At 53.5% G+C, this 25,096-nt stretch overlaps 1 protein-coding gene across 2 annotated transcripts in view; it reads right to left on the bottom strand.

Annotated features, from left to right (window-relative positions):
* Positions 1-17,105: 17,105 nt before the first annotated feature.
* WDFY4 (WDFY family member 4) overlaps positions 17,106-25,096 on the bottom strand; it is a 278,500-nt gene continuing 270,509 nt past the window's right edge. Inside the window, exons 59-62 of one of the 2 annotated variants that reach the window (XM_089897805.1) lie at positions 24,910-25,092; positions 22,811-22,895; positions 19,058-19,169; positions 17,106-17,835 (exon numbers count right to left, since the gene is read on the bottom strand). In XM_089897805.1, the coding sequence (XP_089753931.1) occupies positions 17,769-17,835; positions 19,058-19,169; positions 22,811-22,895; positions 24,910-25,092 (447 nt within the window). In that variant the 3' untranslated portion in view covers positions 17,106-17,768. The remainder of the gene's footprint in view (positions 17,836-19,057; positions 19,170-22,810; positions 22,896-24,909; positions 25,093-25,096) is intronic. The other variant, XM_022564522.3, reaches the window with a different exon arrangement.

Raw genomic sequence — 25,096 nt, 5'->3', positions numbered from 1 at the left:
TCCTGGTTTGGCTCAAGCTAGTCAGATTGCAGTGGAGAGAATTCTGACTAATACAGTATGCATCAAAGCTGTTTCCCAGCCCAGGAAGCAAAGAATTTTACTGAGGGTACCGCCCAAGGAGCCCACTTCCGTCACATCCAGCAGCTGAACTGGCAGCCACGAGCTCCTGCTGCCCTCTGTTTCTCACTCAGTGGGGCCCTCACAGGGCTCCGAAGACGCCCTTCTCCATGGAGAGGGACCATCAGGGTTCAGGCCTGATGCTCTCCTAAGAGAGGGACTCTCAGTTTTGGAGTAGGGACCCTGGCAGTACTGAGCCATGCTGGTGGCAACAGGGGAAGGGCACACAGGGTAGAGACTTGACAGGGCGAGCCCTGTCATGTGGACCTTGGAGGGAGCCTTTTTGTGTTGGCTGGCCCTGAAGTTTAGGCTGGCTTCCACATAGAACATGCTGTCTTTCCAGTATCCCTGGGCAGGAGGGAGCCTGTTATAAGATGAGGCAGCCACTTGCTGGGAATGTTGACCTTCCCCCCAACCCAGCATAACACACCCCACCCCCGCCCCATACACCAGATAGAAGCTATTCGCTGGGTTGGAAAACAAAGAAGGACTTCATGTTTTGGAGGAAGGATCTGCCTTCAGCCTGGAGCTGCTGAATTTGGACTCTGGGAAGTGTCCAGATGGATAGGATAGACTAGTTCTCCCTAAGCTTTAACGTGTGCGTGAATCACCTGGGTCTCTGTTAAACTGTGGCTCGCGGTTCAGGAAGTCTGGGTGGGCCCTGGGAGTCTGTGTTTCTAACAACCTCCCAGGGGTTGCCCATGCTTCTGGTCCCCAGAGCACACTTGGAGTAGCAAGGATGTAAACTGTTGGGAAATGCGGATCTGGAACCCCAGGGGGGATGGGGGTGTCCTCAGAATATAGGTCACAGCTGAAGCTCTGCCAGTGAGCAAATTCCTCCAGAGAGAGGCAGTTCAGCCAGGAGGGAAGGTACCAGGCCTGAGCGGTGGGTACTCCCCTGCCCGCAGGTCTGGTCTGGAGAGCAGGCGAGGAGCCTGACGGGGACCAGAGCAGAGCAAGCTCAGAGGGGTCGGAGATGGTCGGAGAAAGCTGTGTCTGGGAGTTTCTGAAAGGAGGTGGGGCTCAGCAGTGTGAACTCTTCAGCGGTCAAGTAGAATGGAGTTTAAACCGCTGCTCGTTCTGAATTAATTGTTCATTTCACATTTTTTAAAAAGATTTGTTTTGCTGGGGCAAACAATTCCCCGAGTGCACAAGCCTAACATACTTTGGTGCTGAGCCATGTCTGCCCTGCTCAGGGGAATTTTTTCCAAAGCTATCGGTGTGTTTCCACAGGGTGGAAGACTTGGAGAAGACTTAATTAATGCATAGGGCGGGGCGGGAGGCTTGTCACGGAGGGTTTCTGCTTCTGTTGTCATTGATAAAAGATGACCTGGAGCCTGCTTTCTAATAAACACAGCTCAACCAACTTCACGCCGATTGAGTGTCCGGTTGTTAAATGTTAATGTACTGCACCCTATAGTTTTAAATTGAATTAGAGATGTTTACAGCTTTGGTTAAATGCACCTTGTTCTTCCACATTAAACTCTATTACAAGTGTCCTCCATCAGCAAACAGGAGGACTCATTAGGAGCTGGTCTGTGTGCGGGCTGTGGCTGCTGCCGAAAGAGCTAGCGTTCTGTTTCCCTTTATTACAGGTTTCTAGCTGGTGGGGCATCGGGTGTGATTGCTTCCTGTTTATGAGTATGATTAGAACCTCAGGTTCCTGGGTGTATGGGTGGATCTTAGGGAATCCACAAACACCCAGGGATTTTTTTTTTAATTTTTATTTTTTGCGGTACGCGGGCCTCTCACTGTTGTGGCCTCTCCCATTGTGGAGCACAGGCTCCAGACGCGCAGGCTCAGTGGCCATGGCTCACAGGCCCAGCTGCTCCGCGGCATGTGGGATCTTCCCGGACCGGGGCACGAACCCGTGTCCCCTGCATCGGCAGGCGGACTCTCAACCACTGCGCCACCAGGGAAGCCCCACACCCAGGGACTTTTATGCAGAAGTTTGCACTGCGTATCTGAGAGTCTGATGCTCTCTTCGGTTTTCTAAAGGGGTCCACGAGCCACTAAAGATGGACCGTTTAGAGACTCTCTGCCACGGTCCTAACTGCCAGGTCCCCCAGAGCATCATGATGAAGCTGGTCCCTTTGCAGCTGGGGAAACGAAGGAGACAGTAAAGGACCTGCTAGTTGGTGGCAGAGCCAGTGACTTCCGGCCCAGGGACATCCATGAAGCCCACCCATAAGCCCCACGCCCACCGTCAAGCTCTGTCTCCAGGAAGCCTACCTGTTTCCACCCTGGCCTGCTGCAGGGCTGGTTTTTGGCCTAGCTAAGGATCAGGGCTGCCCAGCCTCCCCTTTCAGGATCCCCCCCGTCCCTATCCTTCCTCAGCCCCCGTGCGCATCCCCAGTTCTCAGGGAGCCCCAGTTGGGGGCCCCATGACTGCACCTGGCCCAGCCTGTGGCCAACTTGGAGTCGTTTAAAATGTCTTGCTCCCCTCGTCCTCCCACGTCTTCTGGATTCTGTTTCCTGGCTTTTCAGGGGTCTCCTTCACTAGGTATCCCTGCTCTTGTTTCATACCTTCAGCTGCTCCCTCAGTCTCCAGAGTGACAGGCATTTCTCAGGCTGAGTGGCCCACCTCCCATGCGGTCTTCTCCGCTCTTTCCCTCCATAACCCAGAGTCTACGCTTCCTCCTCTGCCCCTCTCGCCTCTCAGCCTCCACTGGCTGCCTTCACCCCCATCCCTGAACACAGCTCTGCCCCAGGCCTTCGGGGATCGTGGCTGAGCACGGGCTGTACTGTGGAGCGTGTGTTCTAGCATTTGACACAGGCGTCCTTTCCCTGACTTACCCGGTTGCGCCCCCTAGGCCACCCCGTAATCACCTCTCCTCCACTCAGCCCTTCAGGGATGGCTTTCTCTAAGGTGCCGTCCTCTCTCTCTCTTTGCATGCACACCTGTGTCTCTGACCACTCTTTAGCTGCAGCCTGAGGACCCCGCATCCACGGCTCCAACTGGACCCCTCTCCCGAGCTCCATGTCTACCCACCAGCCGTCCCCCCCAAGCATCCTTCTCACTTCGCAGAAGCCAATGTCCCATCCTGACCACCATCATGAACATCCCACCCCGTCATGCCCTCCCTCACAACCAGCACTTGAGATCACCTTGTTTTATCATGAGGAACTGAGGCCATTCTGAAGTGAGGAAAAACTACAATAAAAGGGGTCGTTTGGGATGCCCAAGGGATGGCAGAGAGAGCAAAAGGATACTCTGCAGGGAGAAGTTCTCCACCTTCAAGTCCCTAATTGAGGAACTCTTCTCCACTCTCATCCCCGATGAAGGGGGCTTGGTGGCCTGGTTACTTTTGTCTCGGATTTGTTCTCTTGATTTTGACAGATCGGGAATTTATGCAAACAACTGTCCACATGGTTTATGGCTATGTGAATACAGAGACCTTTGCTGATTTACAAACTCTTCTGTTTATGGCCAGCTTGACTGTTGACGGCATATGACTGTCAAGAGGGGATGTTGTGAGGGATTCATTCCGGGTTAGGGACTTCCTGAGTTAACAGACGCGGCTGTGGTGGTGACAGTTTCCTTGCCCCTTCCGTGGCCGCCCCCAGGCTTCTTCTCCCACCTCCGTCTCTCTTGAGGCCAGCCCTGGACCGTAGCCCTGCTACTCGGGGTGGACAGTGCCACCTGGTGGCCATCGCTGAGAACTTGAGGACCTTCGGCCTCCATCTCTCCTTCTTCACAGGGACCTCCCCTCCCCTCTCCGTCTCTGTCAGCTTCTCTGCCTCTCCTCTCCATGCCCACACAGGCCCTTCCCCATCCAACCTTGGCCCAAATCTCTCTCCATCTCTTCTTATCATCATCTCCCTCTTTTCGTCTCTCCCTGCCCCTTCATTCCATTTACAGGTAAAGTCATCATTTGCGTCGTGTACCATAAGCAGGCTATGAACCAAGCAAATACGTCCAAGCCATCTCTCTGACTTGGGCGCCAGAGTCAGGATCAGAGTCCCCAGATGAGTTCCGTGTCTGGTGTTCTTTCTCTTCCCACACAGTTTTTTTTTTTTTTCTTTTGCTGGAATCCTGGCTTTTCTCACTCAGTAGCGTGAGTATAGGATTTAGAGGCAGATCTGGTCCAAATCCCGGGCCTGCCTTTTAATTGCTGTGTGTCTTTGAGAAGCCATCTGAGCCCTCTGACCTGCAGTGTCTTCGTGTGAAAAAGAGCCAGGGCCAACAGGATTTAAAGAGCTATCTTCCCGTGTGGCATAAGTTCTCTGGGAGAGAGGGCAGGGATGGGCTCACAGTCACCTCGGATGACAGCAGGGGAGGGATAGGCATGTGGAGGGTACAGAGAGGCGGCTGCCCCCCAGCGAGAGCCACCCAGCAGGCCGAGGACTGAGAGTGTTCGTGCTCATGCTGAGCTGGGAGGGTCTAGACCCCCACCCCCCACCCCCGGCTGGCTCTCCCATCAGCTTGTTCTCAGCTTAGCTGGGGATAACAACATCTGCCAGTATTTATATGACCCGTGTGAACGCCAGGCCTCGTGCAGAGAGAGCTCTCCAGAGCCTTCCCTGAGCCCTGAGATCGGTCTCTGGCTGCCAGTTGTACTTCCTCGGGCTGCTGCGCCTTGGTGAGCAGAGCAATTAAATAACGCCACTAAGCGCAGGCCCCTGTGTGCCTTGTCACCACACTGTCCCCGCAGCCTGTCACAGGGCCTGGTACCCACCTGCTTCTCAGTACTTAGAAAGGGTATCAACAGCCAAGGACTGGGGAGGCTCTTTGAAAACTAAAAAACAACCCATGTGGAACGGATTTTTTTTCCTATAAATTTTGTTCCTCCCTAAAGGCATCCAGATGCTGTGCCTCAGACCACACCATCCAGAGCTTCTACAGCTCAGCAGAAAGGCACTGCTATATTTATCCTGTTGGCAGCCCCCTCCGCTAATTTCCGTCAAAGAACAGCATGAAATAACACACTTGTCTTGGGGGGGGGGGGTGACAAGGCCACAGTGGCTGCCAGCACCCTCTGGCTGTGGTCTGGCCCAGCAGGGGGAGGGAGGACGCTTGACGGGAATCCTGGGGTGTCTACCACCTCGGGGACCTGCAGAGGTGCCTCTTCTGTGGGACCAGAAGGAGCTGGTGTATTTTCCCAGAGAAGCACTGGACCAGGATGGACCAGGAGGCAGTCTCAGGACCCTCCAGCAGCCTCTGAAACTACTGCCATCAGAAGACCACAGCAGAGGTCTTGGGCCCAGGGGAAAAGTCCTCGACTTCCTAGGAAGATACCTGGCCTCCGTATGAGACCATTTCAGGCTAATGCATAGAGGCTTCAGCAATATTTTATTTCCCCAGATGAAATCCCAGCTCTGGAGCAAGGTTGTGAGAGTAGGTTATCTTTGTTAAGTTGCTTACATTTTTACAAAGGGTGTTCCTGGTGTATTGTGTTTCTCCCCCAAATTCAACACGTATTTTTTTTTAGTACCCTCTCTGAGGAAAGCCCAGGGGTTGGTCTAATTTCCAACCACTCTAGCCCTTCCCTGCTACTTAGCAGAAGAAGGGCTATCTCCTGCTGCTTCCCTGTACCCCCTGCCCACTCGTCCTTCTCCTGTTCCTTGCCCTGTTAAGTTGCCTCTCATACCCCAGTGACGCCACGTCACCACCTGCCCTGCCGCTTGCAGCGTCCAGCCCGGCTCAGTTTTCCTCTGAGTAATTCAGTGGGACTCCGCAGCTCATAAAAATCTTGCAACAGAGAAAAACGGAACTTTTAATGAACCCAAGTAAGGCAAACGTAAAATGGATTACAGTCATCCCCCCTCTTATCCGCAGTTTTACTTTCTGCAGTTTCAGTTACCCGTGGTCAACAGCGGTCCTGAAATACCGAATGGAAAATTCCAGAGATAAACAATTCATAAGTTTGAAATTGCAGGCTGTTCTGAGTAGTGTGATAAAACATCACACCGTCCTGCTCTGTCCCACCCAGGATGTGAATCATCCTTTTGTCCAGAGTATCCTGCCTGTAAGTCACTTAGTAGCCGTCTCGGTTGTCAGATCACCTGTTGCAATGTCAGTATCGCCGTGCTTGTGTTCAAGTAACCCTTATTGCACTTAATAATGGCCTCAAAGTGCAGGAGTAGTGATGCTGGCGATTTGGAGAGTCCAGGATATTGCGACGGGCTCACTTCTCTCATCATCATGTCCTCGAGGTTCATCCATATCATGGCGTATGTCAGAACTTCCTTCCTTTTTAAGGCTGAATAATAGCCCGTAGTATGTATAGATCAGTTTGTTTATCCATTCGTCCATCGATGGACATTTGGGTTGTCTCCACCTTTGGGCTACTGTGAATGATGCTGCTATGAATTTGAGTGTACAAGTATCTGTTTGAGACCATGCTTTCAAAGGATGCGTTTTTTTAAGAGGCTGATCGCCACTGCTCAGGACAGGGCTTCACACAGAGGGAGTGCCCTGTAAGTGCTGACTTACTGCCGTTTATCCATTCCCTGGAGCAGTGAGTCCCCTGCTATTGAGACGAAGATGCCTTTGGAAGTCAAGGATCTCTTTGAGAGACATTTAGAAATTGTGGTATGTTCAATCAACGATAACCAAGGGTATAATTGAGTACTAACTTAGATATCTAATTTGTAGTTAAGAACATTCTGTTTATTTACCTTAACAATTGGGGGAGGGGGGGGAAGTGTCTTGAGTGAGAATTGGAGAAAAGCTCCCATCTTTGTTTTTTATGGTGGAACCTTCTAACAGTCATGTTTGCTGAGCGTAGTTTGATGTCTGCACCTAATTTGGATCCTCCCAGGAACACCACGTGGCTGATGAGGACGGACAGACTCAGGGGCCTGGTGAAGGTCTCAGGCCTGTGGCATGCTCCCCATAGGCCAGCACCCTCATTCAGCAGAGCCTCCATCCCAGGAACTGTTGGTCTGAATCCATCCATGTAACTAGTTCAGCTGGGCCCCCTCTTATTTCTGTTCTTTGAGAGGAACCTTAAAGGCACGCGGTCCAACAGGCTGGGGGAGGGGCAGGACATGACAGAAGGAGGGTCAGGACACGTCTGAGCCATGGGGGGCTGGAGTGTAGAAGGGTTAGGCACTGGGTGACATTATTATTATTTTTCTTTCTGGCTGCACCGCACAGCATGCAGAGCTTCCCCGACCGGGGATCAAACCTGTGTCCCCTGCAGTGGAAGCGTGGAGTCCTAACCACTGGACCACCAGGGAAGTCCAACATTCTTAAAATTCTTGAGCCTTGAAGCATTTTCCAGCCACTTTCTTGCTGTTTCATTTCTTAACCTCTCCAAGTCTCAGTTTTCTCATCTGTGAAATGGAGACGGTTCGTCCTGAGATGGTTACGAGGCTAAAAGAAGCCAGGACAGGAAAGGGCTAGCAGCCTCCCAGAGCATGCTAAGTGCTCAGTGAATGGGGGACAGTGCTAGCCTCCTGCCCGGCCCACCATTCTGTCCCTTCCCTTCAGATGGCCTCAAGTCTTCACCTGCAATGTTCTGACACTAAGGGCGTCCTTGAGGCCCTTTTGTGAGGATGAGACAAAACTGCACAGAAAGCATCCATGCAGAGACCAGTACACAGTAGGTGCTGAGTCGACGGTGATGGCGCTCCCTGGGCCGGTGGTGATTCTGGGTGACGGAGGCTTTCCTTTGCTTTCCTCTGCTTTCCTCGTGCTCCATGTGTCTTAACAGCTACCTTGGGCCTCTGGCGGGGGCTGCGGGTGGGAGTCCCCCAGCGGCCTCTGCTCAAGCGATACTAATTGTGCCAGGGAGAACGGCTCACTGGAGTGGAAAATAGTCCTCATATATCTAGCTGCAGACGATAATGACCTTTTAAATAACAGAAGCAATTTTATTTCAATACCTCAATTACTCTGAACTCTCAAATGTCAAAGTGCTCAGCACTTTCAAAATAGCTTAATATAGACATTTATAGCACTTAGACACAGCTAGTTTCTTATCTAACCTAATTATGTGTTGTACAGGAAATGGCCAAGCTCACCATCTCTGTTATTTTTCACAGCGATCCCCGTGCGGCGGCCCCGGGCTCGGCCTGGAGTCTGGCAGCTGGAATTTCTCCCCGGCCGAGGTTGCGTGTTCTGGAGTACACAGGACTGGTCCCTGCCGGGGGCCTGGCCTCAGCCAAGTGCGGGGAGGAGGCTTGACGTGGGCCTCCCAGTTGGTTAATGGGCACAGCCCTGTGCCTAGACTCCAAGGCACAGCTGCCAGGAATGTGAGATGCCGGGGCTACTGGGAGTTGGGGGCGGGCACTCTGCCTCGTAGGGCAAAGGCAGGAGGTACCTTCCCAGGATGTGGGTGGTGTGAGGCCAGCATCACCTGGCCACACCTGGCCAGACTGGTACTTTCTGTGGCCATTTTTTTAGAGGCTTCCCTCCACTCTCCAGAGCAGAGGCAGCCTGAAAGCCCCTGGCCCCAGGGTGACAGGCTCCTATGACCGTCCCTTCATCTCCACTCTGACCCTGTCCCTGACACTCTCCATCGCTGTGCCCCAAATCACAGTCACCTCCCTGCTGTTTCTCAGAGCAGCACGCTTCTTCTTCAGGGATGCGCCCGTGCTCATCCATGTGCTGGAATATCCTCCCCCCACCGTCTCCCACCGACACCCAGTGCTCACTCCCCTGCTGCTGCAGCTCTCAGGTGTCATCTTATTGGGGAGGCTGTCTTGGTCACCCTGGTTCATGTTTCTCTTCCCATGCTCCCTGGCCCCTTCCTCACTTGGTGGTTGCTGTTGGTTTTTTTTTTTTTCTCCTTAGAGAGATACCTTATTTAACTGGTATTTTTCTTACGTGACTATTGTTTGTGTCCCAAAGTAGAAGGCAAGCTCCTTGCAGGCTGGGGGTTTTAGGAGTCACTGCTCCATCTCAGTGTGCCTTGATAGCACCAGACACACAGTAATGGATTCAAAACAAGTATTCAGTATATAGTGAATGAGTGAGTGGATGGAAGGCCAGGAGAGCAGGCCAGCTCCAGGCTGGAAGGTCCATGGAGAGAGCAACCCATGGCTCTAGGCTGGTTGACAAGCAGGCTCTGAGGCCAGCCTTACCCCTTACCGGCTATGCCAGGAAATTGGCTCAGGGAATGCATTCATTGTACATGAAGCATTTTATCACAACTTTTTTAAAATTGAAGCATGGTTGATTTACAATGTTGTATTAATTACTGCTGTACATTATACATTTTAACCCTCCGCCAGGATTGGGTGTTGTGGACATTTTACACATTTGGAAACTGAGGCTCAGAGAGTTGTGCAATGTTCCTCGAGTTCCTCAGCTGGGCTTGGGCAGACCTGGGCTATGGGCTCCAGTCTGTCTTACTCCAAAGCCACATCTTGACCAGGGCTCATTGTCCCCGGCTGATGGCAGCTGCACTGAGCCCGCCAATCTTGGGAAGGTCCAGCTGTGTTTAGCTGTTGAACAGACCTCCTGCCCCTTGCCCAGGCCCTGTCCTGAGAGGGCCCCATGCAAGTGGCCAGTCGGCAGCCCCTGCTCCCATCACATTGCCCACTCTTTCTCTTTGTATCTCTCATTCCCTTTTAGCCTCTGTTTTCCCATCTCCAACCCTCGCTCTTTTAGCTCGAGGCCAAGCGTCTGCTGGTGCCCAGGCGGAGGCGGTTCTCCTGCCCAAGCTCAGCTCCCGCCCTCCCAGCTGCAGTGGTGCTCAATGCTCCTTTTATCATGCCCTTGGCAAGACACTGAGAAAACACGTTTGCAGAGCTTTTGAGAGCTCCTTTCCATTCATCATTCATTCATTCATCCATTCACTCATTCATTCATTCATTTCCATATTTATGGAGCATCCATGTGGGAGCAGCCCTCCTGGCCCTGTGGGCAGTATAGAGACAAATAAATAGGACATTATCTCTGATCTTGAGGACCTCACAGATGCTTGGAGGTTGGCTGGAAAATGGGACATTTCGATCCAGAGCATTGGGCTGGGATAGAGGCAGCATGGAGTAAAAGGGACAAGGGAAGAGTACAGCTGTGGGTGGCTTGGTGTGTTGAGTCCCTGCTCCCCTGCAGCAGGGCCTGGGCTTTGCACTGGCGCTCAGAGGAAGGAGTCAGGGGCCCCTGTCTTGGTGATAGGACTGCGCAGGGGGAGGCAGACAGCAAATAGAAAAGTGCTTCCCAGGCGGCCTGTGTGAGGGCAGCGAGAGCACAGGAGAGAGACAGCCGTGATGTGTCCTGGAAGGACAGGGGAGGGACAGGGTGGCCGCATCCTAGAGCCAAGGAAAGGAGGTTGGGGAGAGCTGGCAGGGCTCAGTGCTGTTAGAGGTTCCCCGACAAGCCTCTCCTGCAGTGGGGGGTGGGAGGATGGGGGTGTGTGTGTGAGAGATAGACTTATTCCCACAGAGGATGCTTCAGCTGGGACGGGGCGCTCAGCTTCCTGAGCCTCAGTTTCCCTAAGTGTGAGCTGTGAGCATTACATGCAGACAGGATCTGGATCCTTTACCCTTCAGCTCCCAGGTCCCTGGAGGATGTCCCTCACCGCTCCGCCCCCTGAGTCCCCTGATGTCCCATCTCACAGGACGGCACTCCTCCACAGCCTTCCTCAGCAGCTGTGATCTTCTCGATTTTGTCCTTGTCTGCCTCCCTGGGTGGACTGTAAACTCCCTGAGGGCAGGGACCTTATCCGTCTCGTTCAACATCGTACCCTGGCACTGAGGAGCATAGGAGCTTGATAAATAATTATGAATAAATATGGAATGAATTGGAGAGTGCCTGGCAGAGGGTGTCACCCCAGTGAATTGTTTGGAAATTCTTACAAACCTCTGAGTGCCTCCAAGGCGCTGGGCTCTGTGGGGTAGTGTGGGGGTGCTCTTTTGCCCTGCGTGCAGTGAGACGGGGTGTCTGTACATTTCCCGCTCCGTGAATCTACCCCCAAGTGCTGGCCCAGTGGTGGTAAAGTAAAACAGGTTCTGGGGCCCATCTAATAATGTGACTGCCAGAAGCAGCCTGCACAAACAAAGCAATAGGAAGAGGAAGGGTCTGTTGCAAACTGGAAATGCTAAACCAGCCTCTTCAAGGCGTTTGAACTCAAAATAACGATTAGCACTGCATGGCTCAAACTGAAGGCACCTACAGACTCTACCTGGTCCCCCAAACCACCAGTTTGTGACCTTGCTATGGTCTCAAAACTTCAGAGGTCACCAGTATAGAGACTGGGAGTCTGAGTGCCCTCTTCCCTAGGCTGCTGGGGGTATCACTATTGGCTGCCCTGAGGACTAAAGGGGCCAGATGCACAACTGGCCAATCCCCCGGTCATTGCAGACTCCTGAAGAACCAAGACCCCTCACACTGGTGAGGGTGATGCTCACACATGTACCATGGGACCCCAAGATCCCCAGGCTTCTTCAGCCTGTTGTTCAAGAGGAGTGGGAATGCCCCGCTTTCATGGGCTGTGTTCCCCATTGCACAGTGGCGGGTCATCCATATGGGACCCCTCAGTTATTTTAAGAAGTTGCCCGGGGAGCGTCTCGTGCCCTCAAGGTCTGATCCCCATGGACTCCGCTGCTGCAGCTTCTCTGTGAGGGTCGCTTCCAGCCCCGCGAGGCCCCCCACCACTGGCCCTGCTGCTTGCACCCCATACTTGTGCCTCTCAGCTTCGCTGAGCACCAGTCACACTGGGGGCATGGACCACTTCCAAGTCATTGCGCAGTGGTGTTTCTCTAATGATGCGCTCCTGGCAAATGGCGGTAAAGGGTCTTGCTCAAGGGCTGTGTCTGTATTAACCAGTTTAGGGGCAGAGATCTCAGCCAGGGCAACACAGTATTCCCTGAGCTTTCAGAAATCTGGAGGAAGGAGACAATTGGGAGAATCCTTCTACTTACTAAGAAGCTATGAAGGTGCTGCAAGCAGCAGCCCGCAAGAGGGCAATGGAAGCAACACACACACACACACACACACACACCGTCCAATCGGGGCATGTGATGTGTACCCAAGAACTTACTGAAGCAAAACTGATTTTGGTTTGAGAGATTTGATTTTATGTTGAACAAATTTCATCAGGATTTTCATATGAAGAGTCTTTTCCTGCCCAAATGTGCCCTTCTGGGCTGCATGTTAACGTGGTCAAATCCAATCTCCAAGTCCTCTGTAGGTCCCAGGACTGGGTTCTCATGACTTGGCTTCTGGCTGCTGGCTGGGCTTGGGGGAGGCAGTTGCTGTCACAAGTGGCTTCCAGAGCCCTGGGCTGCTCTCCTTGGAGGCCAGGGCACAAAGGAATGAGAACAGAGGGCCAGCATGGGGCAGGAGGCTCTATCCCCCAGAAGTGAGGGCCAGAGGGACCCAGAGGCCCTGGAAACTTGATTGGTGGCACGAAGAGTGAGCTCCATGTGAGCCCTCCACCTGCTTCCACTGTTGAATTTCAGTCTGCTCAGGAGAAGGGATTCACCCGTCACACACCGAGTACCAGCAGGTTGTGTTGGGCCCTTGGGCAGGGCACCATCCTTCCTGGCCTCTAAGGGGTCCAGGGAGCAGGGTGACCAGACTTAACAAATACAAATACAAGACTCCCAGTTACATGTGAACTTCCAATAAACAACGAATACTTTTTTCTTGCAACTATGTCGAGGTGAGCCCAGGCCTGTCGAGATGGTGAGGTGGGCACGTCCTGAGCCTTCCTAGGGGCCACAGTATGTAGAACCATCTCCCTGAGGGTGGACTTGGGTGCACATCCTGATCTGGTGCTTTCACAGCCCCACTGGAAAGCCCTGCTTTCCTCTCTGCAATTAGAGGGATGTCGGTTGCACTGGGTCCTCTTCCCTGCCTCTCAGAGGATGTGGAGTGTTGCCATGATGAATGGCTCAGAGAGCAGCTTTTATTGGGAATGGTGACAGAGTTGAGACTTTCCCAGGGCGGGAGCAGTGGCTACAGCATTGCTTGTGGAGGTGGGCTGGGGGCTGGTCTCACAGTTATTAAGAAGTTGTCACGGGAGTTATTAGGAAGTTGTCACAGTTATTAAGAAGTTATTAAGAAGGCTCAGCTGGGTGAGAGCTGGGCACGGCTGCTGTCTCAGGCTGAGGTGGTGAATGTGAGTAGAATACGGGAGTCCCTGACCCCAGAGGCCCCTCACAAGCCACCTGTTCTTGGTGGGTGGGTAGCAGAGGGCAAACGCCTCCATCCTCACCCTGTCCTGTCTCTGTCTACTCCAGAATATCTCCTCCAAGTGGGGACTCTGCAGCCCGCATCAGCGTCATCCAAGCGATTATTTTTTTAACACGAAAACTGTGGCTTCTGCTCTAACTGAGCCCCAGAGCCTGAGAGTCGGACTTGCCTTCCAGGATGTTCCAGAAGAAATGCCATTCCTGTGTGAGCACCTGGCTTCAGCCTGATAAACCTCTGGGAGTGAGAGCGAACGTGCTTCCTGTCATGTTTTCTCTGTCCTCTGCCCAGCCTGGGCAGGGGACTCCTTGGGGAAGGGCAGAATGGCTCTCTGTCCCCAGGGCCCTGGCACAAGGCCTGGCTCAGCAAGAAAAGATACTGGTAAGTGAATGAACAAGTGATGTGTTGAAAGATTACATCATGTCGGGGACTGGCGGCCTGTCGTTTGCTTCATCCCTCCATCAAATAAACAGGTAGGATTTCAATCTCACGACAAGCCATCGTGTAGACACTGGAATCTGATTTTCCAGATACAGAAACTGAGGCTGAAGTTGGCAGGAAGTGGGGACACTGGGAACGGGTCTCAGGCTGCCTGGCACCCGAGCACAGCTCTTATCTGTGACCTCCACTGTGTGTGCCCGTCCTCAGATTCTGGTCTCCAGATACGGAGCGGTCGCTGCACAGCTTGGCACAGCTCCTGCACTGGGGGCCCCTTGTCCCTGCTGGATTTGGGGTGCTGGCAGGCCTGCATCTGCGTGGCCCTCTCACTTCAGCCCGGTTGGCCAGTGTGCCTGGCCTCTGCCCTGCCTGCCCCTCTGTTGGGGGCCCTGGTGCCCGGCCCGCTCTCCCTCCCCACTCCTCGGGCCTCTGTCCTGGACTTCCCTCCATCACTGACAACCGTCAGGGACCCCAGGCTGGCTGGCTTCTGGAATACTGAGGCCAACAGGAGTCTCCTGTCACCCAGGTTGCCGAGGACCTTCGGACCCTGGACCCCCGCTGTGCCTGGGGCTTCTCTCCCTGCCCCCCATCCCGGGCCCACTCTGTTTGTTACCCCAGCAGACTCTGCTTCTGACCCCGCTGGAGCCCACGGGGGGCCAGGTCTGCAGCGAGGGTCGGGGTGTCCCTGCTCCCCTCTGGATCTGCGCGCCCAGCTTCCCTCCTCTAGGTAACAGGGAGCTGGTCTTGGTGGAACGTAGGCTCTCAGTTCAGTGCCACTAGGAAGGAGCTGCCACCAGGTAGTCCCCCGAACCTACCCTGACACAGCGCCCTGACGGTGACCCTGCCTCCCTGGCTCCTTCTTTGCCGCCTCCTCGGGGTTCGTTCTGCCCGCAGCCTCTCCTGCTCCCATGGATGCTCCACGGCTGCCAGCTCTGTGGAGGGCATCGACCTTTTCACCCCAGGATGCTGGCACCGTCCCCAGCCACATCCAGGGTCCTCGCTCCCTGTTGCTTCACCCCGCCGGTGAAGGGGCCACTGCCTGGACCTGCCGTCACTCAGAGCTGTTTTTTTCACTCCCAGAACCACCAACTCTGAAACGCCCGCCACCACGGCTCAGTCACTCATCCGCACATGCGCGGACGGAAGCAGCGCTTGAGGAGCGCCCCCGTGAGCTGGGCACTGGGATGCAGCTCTCGGGGTGGGGGTGAGGGTGGGGGTGGGGGCGTCCGTCTCTGCCTCCTCACTCCCGCTCGCCCTGCCCCAGCCCCTGCCTGCAGCCTCACAGCCCCGGAGCGGCGGCCGCCCCTCCCTCCAGCCTCCACCTTGCCTTCTATCTTCACCTGCTCGTTCTTTCTGCCGCCAGCCCGACGCACCCTGTCCCTTCGCCCACGCTGTCCCCTGTCCCTATGAAACACTGCTCTCCACCTCCACAAGGCCAAGACCCACCTGCCCTTCCAAATCTTGCTCCAGGGCCACTTCCTCCAGCCAGTGTCGTGGGCTGAACTGCGTCTTCCCCCAAATCCAAGTCCTCATCCCCAGGCCCTCAGAATTAGCCATATGTGGAGATAACATCTTTAAAGTGGTAATCAAGGTAAAATGAGGCCATATAGATAAGCCGTAATCCAATATGACTTATGTTCTTTGAAGAAGAGGAAATTTGGACATAAACAGGTACAAAGGGAAAACCACGTGAAGACACAGGGAGAAGGCGACCATCTGTGAGCCACGGAGGGAGGACTCGGAATAAACCAACTCTGCAGACACGGTCCTCTCAGACTTCTGGCCTCCGGAACTGTGAGAAAACTTCTGTTGTGTAAACTGCTCCTCCCCCCCCTCCCACCCACCCCCCAACCCCTGGCCTGTGGTACTTTGTTACAGCAGCCCTAGCTAATGACTACAGCCAGAATGACGTTCCCCCTAGGGCACGAGAGGTCTCCCTTCCACTTCAGGTCACATTTGTTTGCACAAACATCTTAGCTCCAAGACCCCAGCAACAAGACCCATCTCCATCCCCCCCCCTCCATTTTTCCTGTGATTTGGGGAACCAAAAGCCGGTGCTCAGGAAACGTTGAACGAATGAGCCCAAGAGAGCCTTTTGGCCAGCAGACCTTTCAGCTCTGGGTGAACGCTGTGAGCTGCGTCTTGAAACATGACAGCAGGCTCGTGATATTTATGACCCAGCTTGTTGGCCTTCCGGGGGAGGCGTGCACTCTGCTCTTCAATTTATGGTCCTCTGGTGCAGCCCCAGACTGACTAGGGGATTGCAAATGGGCTGTCTGCTAACAGCACATGCAGACAATGCAGGAGGTGACATGATCCTTGGCCCCAGGGTCAGACACCTGCCCTTCTCACCCAGGGAGGAGTGCTCGGGACTTGAGACAAGTCTCCTCCTCCTTCTTTCCCTTTGCAAAGACCTCGAAGTTGACAGATAGATTACTATTTCCTAACTATCTCTCACTCACTCACGATTTTTGACATAGTTCATACCGCCTCTACTTTTTTTTTTTAAAGAAGATGTTGGGGGGTAGGAGTTTATTAATTTTTATTTTATTTTTGCTGTGTTGGGTCTTCGTTTCTGTGCCAGGGGGTTTCTCTAGTTGTGGCAAGCGGGGTCCACTCTTCATCACGTTGCGCGGGCCCCTCACTATCGCGGCCTCTCTTGTTGCGGAGCACAGGCTCCAGACGCGCAGGCTCAGTAGTTGTGACTCACGGGCCCAGTTGCTCTGCAGCATGGGGGATCCTCCCAGACCAGGGCTCGAACCCGTGTCCCCTGCACCAGCGGGCAGATTCTCAACCACTGCGCCACCATGGAAGCCCCCGCCTCTACTTTCTTAATATTTATCTTTACATTGACTCACTACCCCCCTGGAGACCAGAGGACCTGGGCCATAAGACACTGAGTCCATTTATCTGCCATCCCCAGGCCTGAGCTAAATTGGGATGGGCCACCCAACAGGGCCTCTGCAGGGCGTGGAGAAATATGGGAAAGACTGATATTCTCTAGAAGGAAAATCTCAGGGAGGGAGTTAAAGCTAAGGAGTGTTGCCTCCCCAAATCTCTGTATGCCCACCTTAGCTGGATTTCATTGAAGAGGCAGGTGAATTTCCTTTCAAGGCTTCCAGAAGGCTGGGGGTGAGGAGAAGACGTGAGAATGAGGGTGATGCCTTCAGTATCCAATGCCTGAACCTTAAGGTACTGGAATTCCTCAGAGGGGCTAACTAGCCACCTGCCATGTACTTTCAGATGGAGAACCAAAGTCACATGGCAGTCCAGATTCTCGCAAGATGAGCTGCAACTCAAAACCAGCATGTGGACTGGGGCCCTTGACCATGTATGGACAGGTCCCTGGAAAAACCTGCCAAGACCGAGCCCAGCTGGGACCCACCACCTGCTTGTGGGGTGCAGAGTGGGAGCAGGCACCCCAGGCAGGGTGTGTCCTCCCAGCTGACTGGCCTATGCCTGCGGTGGGCAGCCATTGCGTCCGTGGCCTGAGCCCAGCCACGGCCGCTGGGCCTCGAGTGTGGGCCCCTGCTCCCGACGCTAAGGTCCCCCGCACAGCAAGCAAGACCACGGGAGGAGCCAGATTCCACCGGGGGAGCTGGAGGGGCGGAGAAACACTCTGAAAGGGGGCTGTGCGTCCCTGAGGCCTTTCTAAGCGTGGAGCTACAAATACTTCAGTGGGAAAGGGTGGAAATTTTAAACTCAAGAGCCCTCTTGTGTTTGGAAAGTAGTTGTTTTAGTAAAATAACAACAATACAGTCTTTCCCATTAGTTTCCAGTAAGTGGCCCAGTGTTTTTCCAGTGCAGTAAGCCCTCTGAAAAGTGAGTCACGTGTGATTTCGTGCGCCGGTTGGCACCCTCGTGCCACGCTTTCCAGTGCTCTGCTCACGGGCCCCGATGGGCGCGTGTATCTGTTTTGTAGAAGTGCATCTCTGTGCAATCCAAGGCCAAAGTTCAGGGTGTGTAGCTCTAGCGGCCAGCAGCCACATCCTTGGGGACCTTTCGGAAGGGAGGCTGGGGGTTTCCTTGGCGCCCCTGGCACTGAGTCTGCGCCTTCTGCTTGGTGTTGCTGCCCCTCAGGGCACACGGCTGCCATGCCAGCGCCTCCACCAGCTCTCGCCTCCTAACCCTCTGCGGACCAGCAGAATATTCTCCCCTTCTCATCGCCGACCAGGAGTTTGGTCTGGTTTCTTGGGAAGAGAAAGAACAGACAAGCGTGTTAGAGCAAAGCCGGTGCATCCTGCTTATCCCAGCCTGCGCGCATGGCATTACAACGTGGGGCTTCAGTCCAGGACCCCAGGAGCCTGTACCTGGCGGCCACCTGAAGCGGGGGGAGCTGACCCACCGGAGAGTCTTTTGAACTGGGGACAGCTTTGAACTAGGAGGCTTGTGGCTCCCAAAGCACTGAGGGGACGCTCCCAGAGAGCAGGGCTCCAGGGGGCAGGGCGAGGCCCTGAACTTCTCCCTCGAGCTGATCTGCAGCCAGGCTGGTGGGCAGAAGGAAGGACAAGTTCTCCAGCAAAGAATTAGGGCTCAGGGCCTTCTATCCCTACCCACAGACTCCAGCCTGAGCCACCCCGCCTCAGCCCAGCATTCCTACCACCACGGACCCCAAATGGCCCCCTCCAGGGCAGGGAGGGAAGGACAGTGGCTCCTGAAGGTCTGGCCCCCCGAGACTACGCTCCTAGTGAGTAGAATGGGCTAAGGACAGTAAGCACCGCCCCTGGGTAATTGTGAAGAATAAAATAATGTAGCCAAACGTAGTATCTGACACTTGTCTATTCCACATTGGCTTAGAGCCCTTGAAAGGCAATTTCTGTAATGTAGGATAATCATTATACCAAATGTTAACAACTGGCAGTGGACCTCAGGAAAAAAGTCCCTCTTTAGGATAAAATCACAAAACAATATACTTTTATCTCCTGGATTTCTTTTTTTTTTTTTTTTTTTTTGTGGTATGCGGGCCTCTCACTGTTGTGGCCTCTCCCGTTGCGGAGCACAGGCTCCGGACACGCAGGCTCAGCGGCCATGGCTCACGGGCCCAGCCGCTCCACGGCATGTGGGATCTTCCCGAACCGGGGCACGAACCCGTGTCTCCTGCATCGGCAGGCGGACTCTCAACCACTGCGCCACCAGGGAAGCCCTACCTCCTGGATTTCTTTATGAATTCATAGATATTCAAGAGAGTGAGAGAGAGAAAGAGCAAGAATGTGTGTGTCAAAAACCATTTCCTAGGGCCCTGCACGGCCGCCTCGCCCTTATGCTGTATATGCTGGGCCCCTCTGGGTCCCTGGGTCCCTGTAGTGAGGCCACCTCCCAGGGCCAGGGAGGCCTGAGCAGAACAGCCAGGGCTTTCCTAGGGGTGGCACAGCGCCCTCTGCTGGAGGCCGGGAGCAGCCAGTCCGTCGTTACCTGGACACAGCCAGAGCTGTCACTGCAGAGCTGGCCTTGCTGGGCTTCCCTGTCAAGGCAACGCTGACATCCAGCTCTCTGCAGAGGGCAAGATTCTTCTCCCACCTGTGACCTGTGAGGAGTGGGCGAGGGGAGTTAGAAAACCCAAGCGTTTTCACACACGTGCATGTGTACGTCTACACGCAGGGCCACAAACACATACACATATATTTATATTTGTGGTCAGCAACTTGTTAAATTGAGGGGGAAAATATATTTAATCTTGGTCTGTGCTGTTGCAAAAAGGGCCGTCCCAATTTAATTTGCAGGCTGTGATAGTTACATGTGCTGACGTGCTGCGGTATCCATTGTGCACCAAATTGGATTTGTGTATTATTGCTTTCTAAATTGCATGCCTAGTTCAGCAAAATTGTTCATCAGTGTTTACTGGCTTTATGCTTAATAAGATGCCCCACAATACCTTGCTGCCAGGAATGTAATGCAGCCCATAATTGCCTAGTAAAAATAAATTACATAAAGTCGGCATTATCAACTTATCTAAATCCTCTCACGCCACAACCAATAATTAAATGCAGAGAACGTTTTTTCAAAAAATATAACTCAATGATTGTTACTTCAGTCATTTTAATGACTGTATTTGGGGACATACAGTAATTGCTTCTTGGAGGGTGAGGTGGAGAGACGTCAGCTGGGTCTGTCTCTGCAAAGTCACTTGGTCGGAGTCAGGGCAGGAGTGGTGCAGCTGCCCCAGCTGTCCCAGGGTGGCAGGCAGCTCTGTGCATTTTGTGTTTGTGCAAAAATCCAAAAAGCCAAGCTTTTCCCAAGCATTTTTTATGTACCAGATTGAGCCCAAATCTATGGAGCGATTCCAAAAATAAATTGGACTCAATTGGGTTGGTCCTTGCTGCAAATGACAAATAAATGAATTCCAGGCAGAAATCAGATTACATCTGCACACAAATGCAGTAACCTTAATATCCTCAATACCCTCAAAGAACTCCTTTCTTGCCCCTTAAGGTATTTGAGGAATGCAGTAATAGACACACCAAGAGACGTGCAAATATCTGTGTGTCAGGCCCAGTACTGGTCCCCTTCCAACAAAACAGTTATAAGCAACATTATGAGAACAACAAGCCCTCCAGTGGCTGAGGCTTGTAAATCTGCACATGGATTTGCTAACTCTAAGTGGTGGCCCAGCCTGAGTTTTACGAATATGTCTGTGCCCTTGTGTCATTTCATCCAAATCCTCCCTTGAACTGTAACTGCAACCCTGGCAGTTAATTCTACTTGACAGTTGTGACCTCAGGCAGGTCAGGACAAACAGCATGGGAAGGATGTGGGCCTGGGGCTCCTGTCCACCTGACACCATCTTGTAAGTCCCCTAACGTCATCAGCTGGTGTGTTAGGGGAGAAGTCTCTTAGTAGTCCAAGAAAATGATAATGATGGACCACATTTTGTTGAGTAGATCTTGGACTACGTCTATTATCTTTCTGTCATGTGCTTCCTACAAGTTAGGATGTACAGGAAGTACCTCTACTGATGAAGACAGAGGGTGAAACTGAGGGCCTAAGAGGTCGCTGGAGACACAGCTGGGTCTAGAGCCTTGTTTCCTGATTTTCATCTTCTCATTTCACGAAACCCCATTCCCAATGAGCACAACCTTGTCCATCCTGAGTAGAAACCCGTGAATCCATTGGCACTTCCAGAACCAACGGAACGGCTCTGAGGTGCCCTTTGTCTGTCTGTCCCACCATTCATCCACCCACCCACGCAACCAGCATTCCTGCTCAGACATCCATTTATCAACCAGGGGCTGAGCTAATACCTTTAGCTTATGGGAGCTTGGAAACTTCAGAAGTGGGCAGCTGAGCCCAAGACTGAAATGGTGTGCTCTCAAGCAGGTGTGCCACAGAATCTCTTCATGAACAGGCAGAGGATAAGAACCTCGTACTTGCTCTCTGAGTGGGTGGAGGCAGGGGAGAGAGTTTGGTCCCTGTTCTCCAAAGAAGTGCTGTGAGTTCCTTAGAATGCGCGATCCTCACGCGTCTCTTTTTACACTAAGATGGGCTGATTCTTTGTGGTCCCAAAGGACCCTAGAGATCTTAGGACCAGTGAACTGAATCCACAGTGGTTGTAGATTCTTGTAGGGTCACCACTCTGGTCGGCCCAGATTGTGGACAAGGGCTTCCAGATGGTGTTATCTTGAAGGAAGGGATTCCCATGTAGATCTTAGGACCTAGTAGGGGCTGAGCAAATGCCCCTACTATGTGAATAAAGAATCCATGAATCAGTGACTAAATGAATCAAGGACGTGCAGAGCACATTTCAGAAATGAACTAACTAAAAATGGCTACTCCCTTTAGAAGGCAACCCTCCACAACCTGGAAAATTCTCTCTAGTGGATGGTCATGGGTCCTGAAATGCAGAGCAAAGCAGAAGGACTCATGATGACAGGAGAGTTCTCATATCATGGTAACGTGCTTTCTTGAATCGTGGGCACGAAGAAGGATGTCTCAGTTCTGGGCCAGAACATTTGACGAAGACAGAACTGAGAAAGCTTGGCTGCACTGGAGGAGGTGATGGCGGGGCCCCAGGGAGGTGAGAAGAGGAGGTGACGGCCTTGGTGGTGAGGTTTGTGCCTGCGCTCATCCTGGAGGCAACGGGCTGGTGCCAGTGGCCGAGCTCATTCTGGCAGTGGGCGTGTCTACTCTGGCGGCAGAAATGAGAACGATAGTAGTAATGCGCTTCTGGGTCACTTTGGGCAAGTTGCTGGACTGCTCCCTGCCTCAGTTTCCTTATTTCTCACACAGGTGTCATCGTAGTATCTTCCTCGTGGGGTTGCCGTGAGAAATAAGAGAATGCACGGGAAGCGTGCACAGTGGACACTGCTCACGGTCAGCTCTCTCCCTCACAGCTCTGCGACGGTGGCCAGGGTGGTGCTGGTGCCAGAGGCCATGATGGCAGAGGGGAGAACAGATTTTCTTGCTTCAGGCCCAGCTGCCACAACCAAAGAGGGCTCTGCTGCAGGACGGTGGTCCTCTTACTTCGGCGACACCACCACTCACCTGGGGACTTGTTAGACATGGGAACTCTAACCACCTCCAACCTTATCCCTGAGGTTGGGTTGAGAACAGGTCCCGGATCTCAATGTTCCATGAGCCTCCTGGGCGATGCTGACGCAGATGACCCTCAGACCCACTTTGAGGAACTTGCCATGGAGAGTAGCGGGGTTGAGTCAGGATCAGCAGGGCAGACTGGGGCCTATGGAACCACTTCCTCTCCCCGGGACACAGCAAAGCCGTCCCTGCTCCTGTCTGCAGCCTGGCAGTCCAGGCCAACAGCCAGCGGGATCCAAGTCCTGGGCTGGGGAGTTTGGCATTTAAGAGTCACCCAGGAAGACGGAGAGCATCAAACCAAGCCCTGCTGGGTGTGTCCCCCTCCTGGGGCTCCGGAGCCCCACAACCACCGTCACCAGTGTTCACACGCCCGAGAAGCATCCCAGAGCTCGCTGATCCCTGCAGCATGAGTCTGGTACTCAGGGAGGCTTTGAAACACCACTTCACACTCCACCAGCAGCTCTCAGGAAACGTGCTCCTCACCTGCAAACTTGGCAACATCCCAAGAGACTTGATGGCTTCCCTGGGTTCTGCAGGCCTGGATGGAGCTGCAGCCCTCGGGCCAAGGAGAGGAGAGGGGAGGGAGGGCTGAGCAAGCCAAGGGCACCCCACAGGCATCACTAGCACAGCAGTTACCTCTGGGGCTTGGAGGTGGAGCCCAGGGCCCCTCTGGCGCTGCCTGCCCGGGAACAGACATCTTCAGCTCCTCGGTCTTCCAGATCTGTCCAGAACAGAGAACATGCCATGGGCTGGGGCAGTGAACCTGTCTGCAGGCTCGGGGCCCATCCACTCCTCCACACCTGGGGGACCCTGAGGGAAGGGGGGCATGGCGCCCTTTCACTTTTGACGTTGCCATATTCTCGGGAGAAAAGCCCGCTTAGGCTTCAGTTTCCCTGTGCGGAGGTTTGGCCGAGCACAGCTGTAGCTTGGGCGAGTTCCCTCCCCACCTCTGGGTCATGGGGCATCTCCCCCAACCCCTTACCTACAGGGACGAGACTCAGCAGCCAGCTTACTATCATTTTACTCAGCTAGTGCCTTCTTGTCTGTCTGCCACCATCCCTGGAAGCCTCCCTCACCACTCGGCAGCAGGGCCTCCCGTCCTCTGTGTCTGGTCCTTGGTCCCAGGCCTGAAGTGGGCGCCCTCAGGCTGAGCAGAGACGGCGTCTCACTTGCCGAGCCTGGACTTTCTGTCCCCACAGGACAACGAGCAGCCTCCACTTACATGCTGCTGTGAGCGCCATGCCGGGTCTAGCCCAGTGCCAAGCCGTCCCGGGAGTCACTGCGCTGAGTGGACGAGGGCTGAGCCCCTGGAAGACTCACGCTCCTGCGCTGGGGGCCCCACGAAGGTAAGGCAGCTGCTGCTCAGCCGCCCAGGCTCCTCTGACTGACCCACAGTGCCGACCACGACCCACCCAGCCCGGACTTTCGTTGCCTCCTCATGTTTTGGCCAACCCAGGACACCCTGCTCTCTGCAGCGACCCTGGCCCTCCCGGCCGACGGATGGGGCCCTGTTAGGAGATTTCTCGGGGGGTTCCCCTCAGTCAACTCTCCTGTGCATGCACGCTGGTGCACCAGCCTGCATGGCCTTCTCCATATGCCCCGACCTCTCCTCATCCTCAGGGCTCCGCTGAAATGCCAACTCTCTCTGCTGGAAAGAAATCCATGCTCCCCTTGGACCCCCACCACGCTACTCATTCTGCTTCCTGAAGCATCACCTCCATGATTATTCTGAGACTTTGGGCGTGGAGGCTCTGGGAGGACAGGGCTGCGTTTTAGCCATGCTGGCACACAGTGAGCTTTCACAAATGCGTGGAGGATTCAAAGGGCATTTTCTTGAATACCTAGTGGCATTCAATTGACATTTCCTCTCACAAACTGTGGATTTCAAGTGCCAGTTTCTTGAGTAGGGCTCTTAATTACTCCTTATCTTATTCATTCCTTCCTCCTCCCTGTCAGTCTCGGAAAAATTACCTGTATTTTGTTCTCCCTGCTACACCTCCCACCTCAGTGTTTCTCCTTCGTTGTCTTCTTGGTTTCTTGATGATCTCTCTGTCCATGGCCCTCCTCAGAGGATCCATGGCACTCTTTGATTATCCCAGTCATAGCATGAACCACATTCACGTGTTTTCTGTTTGTCTTCTCTTCTAGAATGTGAGCATCTTGAGGACAAGGCCCTGTTTATTATTAATCTCTGTGTCCCCTATGGCTTGTAGGAACTTGGTACAGAGCCAGAGTTCAATGAATGTTAGGTGGATAGATGGATGGATAGTTGGAGGGGCATGTGAGTGGGTAGATGGGTAGGTGGAAGGATGGATGGAAGAATGAAAGGATGGATGAATGAATGGAATAGTGAATGGATGGATGAGTAGGTAGAGAGATAAATAGTTGGATGGGTGGGTGGATTAGTGGATAGATGGTTGGATGAATGGATGGCCCAAATGTCTCTTTTCAGTAATGGCCTATGTTCTTATGCATTTGACCATTCAGCTTTTATATCTTGTGACAGTAAGTATTTATTTCATTGTATGAGTATATGTATGTATAAAATTTTATATAATTTTATGTATTTACTTTTTGCCTGGAAAGAGCCTTGCCTTTGCCCTCACTTGCTGTGTGGGGACGTGGTCTGGGATGGTCTTAAATGCAGCCTGCAGATCTGACCCTTAGAGGAAGTGGGTAGAATGGAGATGAACACATTTCTTGTACCATGCCCTCATTCTGCCCAACACACCTACCCGGACCATGCCATCCTGACTCCCTGTGATGATGACATGGCTCGTGTCCCATGCTGGCCCCTCCATCACGCAGCAGCAGGTTATGACTCCTCCTGGGCCCCAGGCCGTGGTAATGCTGGCCAAGGGTTGTCCGTTGACACTCCACAGGGACAAGTGGGCTCCCGCACAGGAGACGATGGTGCCCTGC

Source organism: Delphinapterus leucas, chromosome 16 (genome assembly GCF_059928025.1).
Source record: "Delphinapterus leucas isolate spDelLeu-1000000601 "Yukka" chromosome 16, BTC_Dleu_Yukka2, whole genome shotgun sequence".
Taxonomy (NCBI): Eukaryota; Metazoa; Chordata; class Mammalia; order Artiodactyla; family Monodontidae; genus Delphinapterus; species Delphinapterus leucas.
The sequence above is the reverse complement of the archived record's forward strand: the minus strand, read 5'-3'. Positions and strand labels throughout refer to the sequence as shown.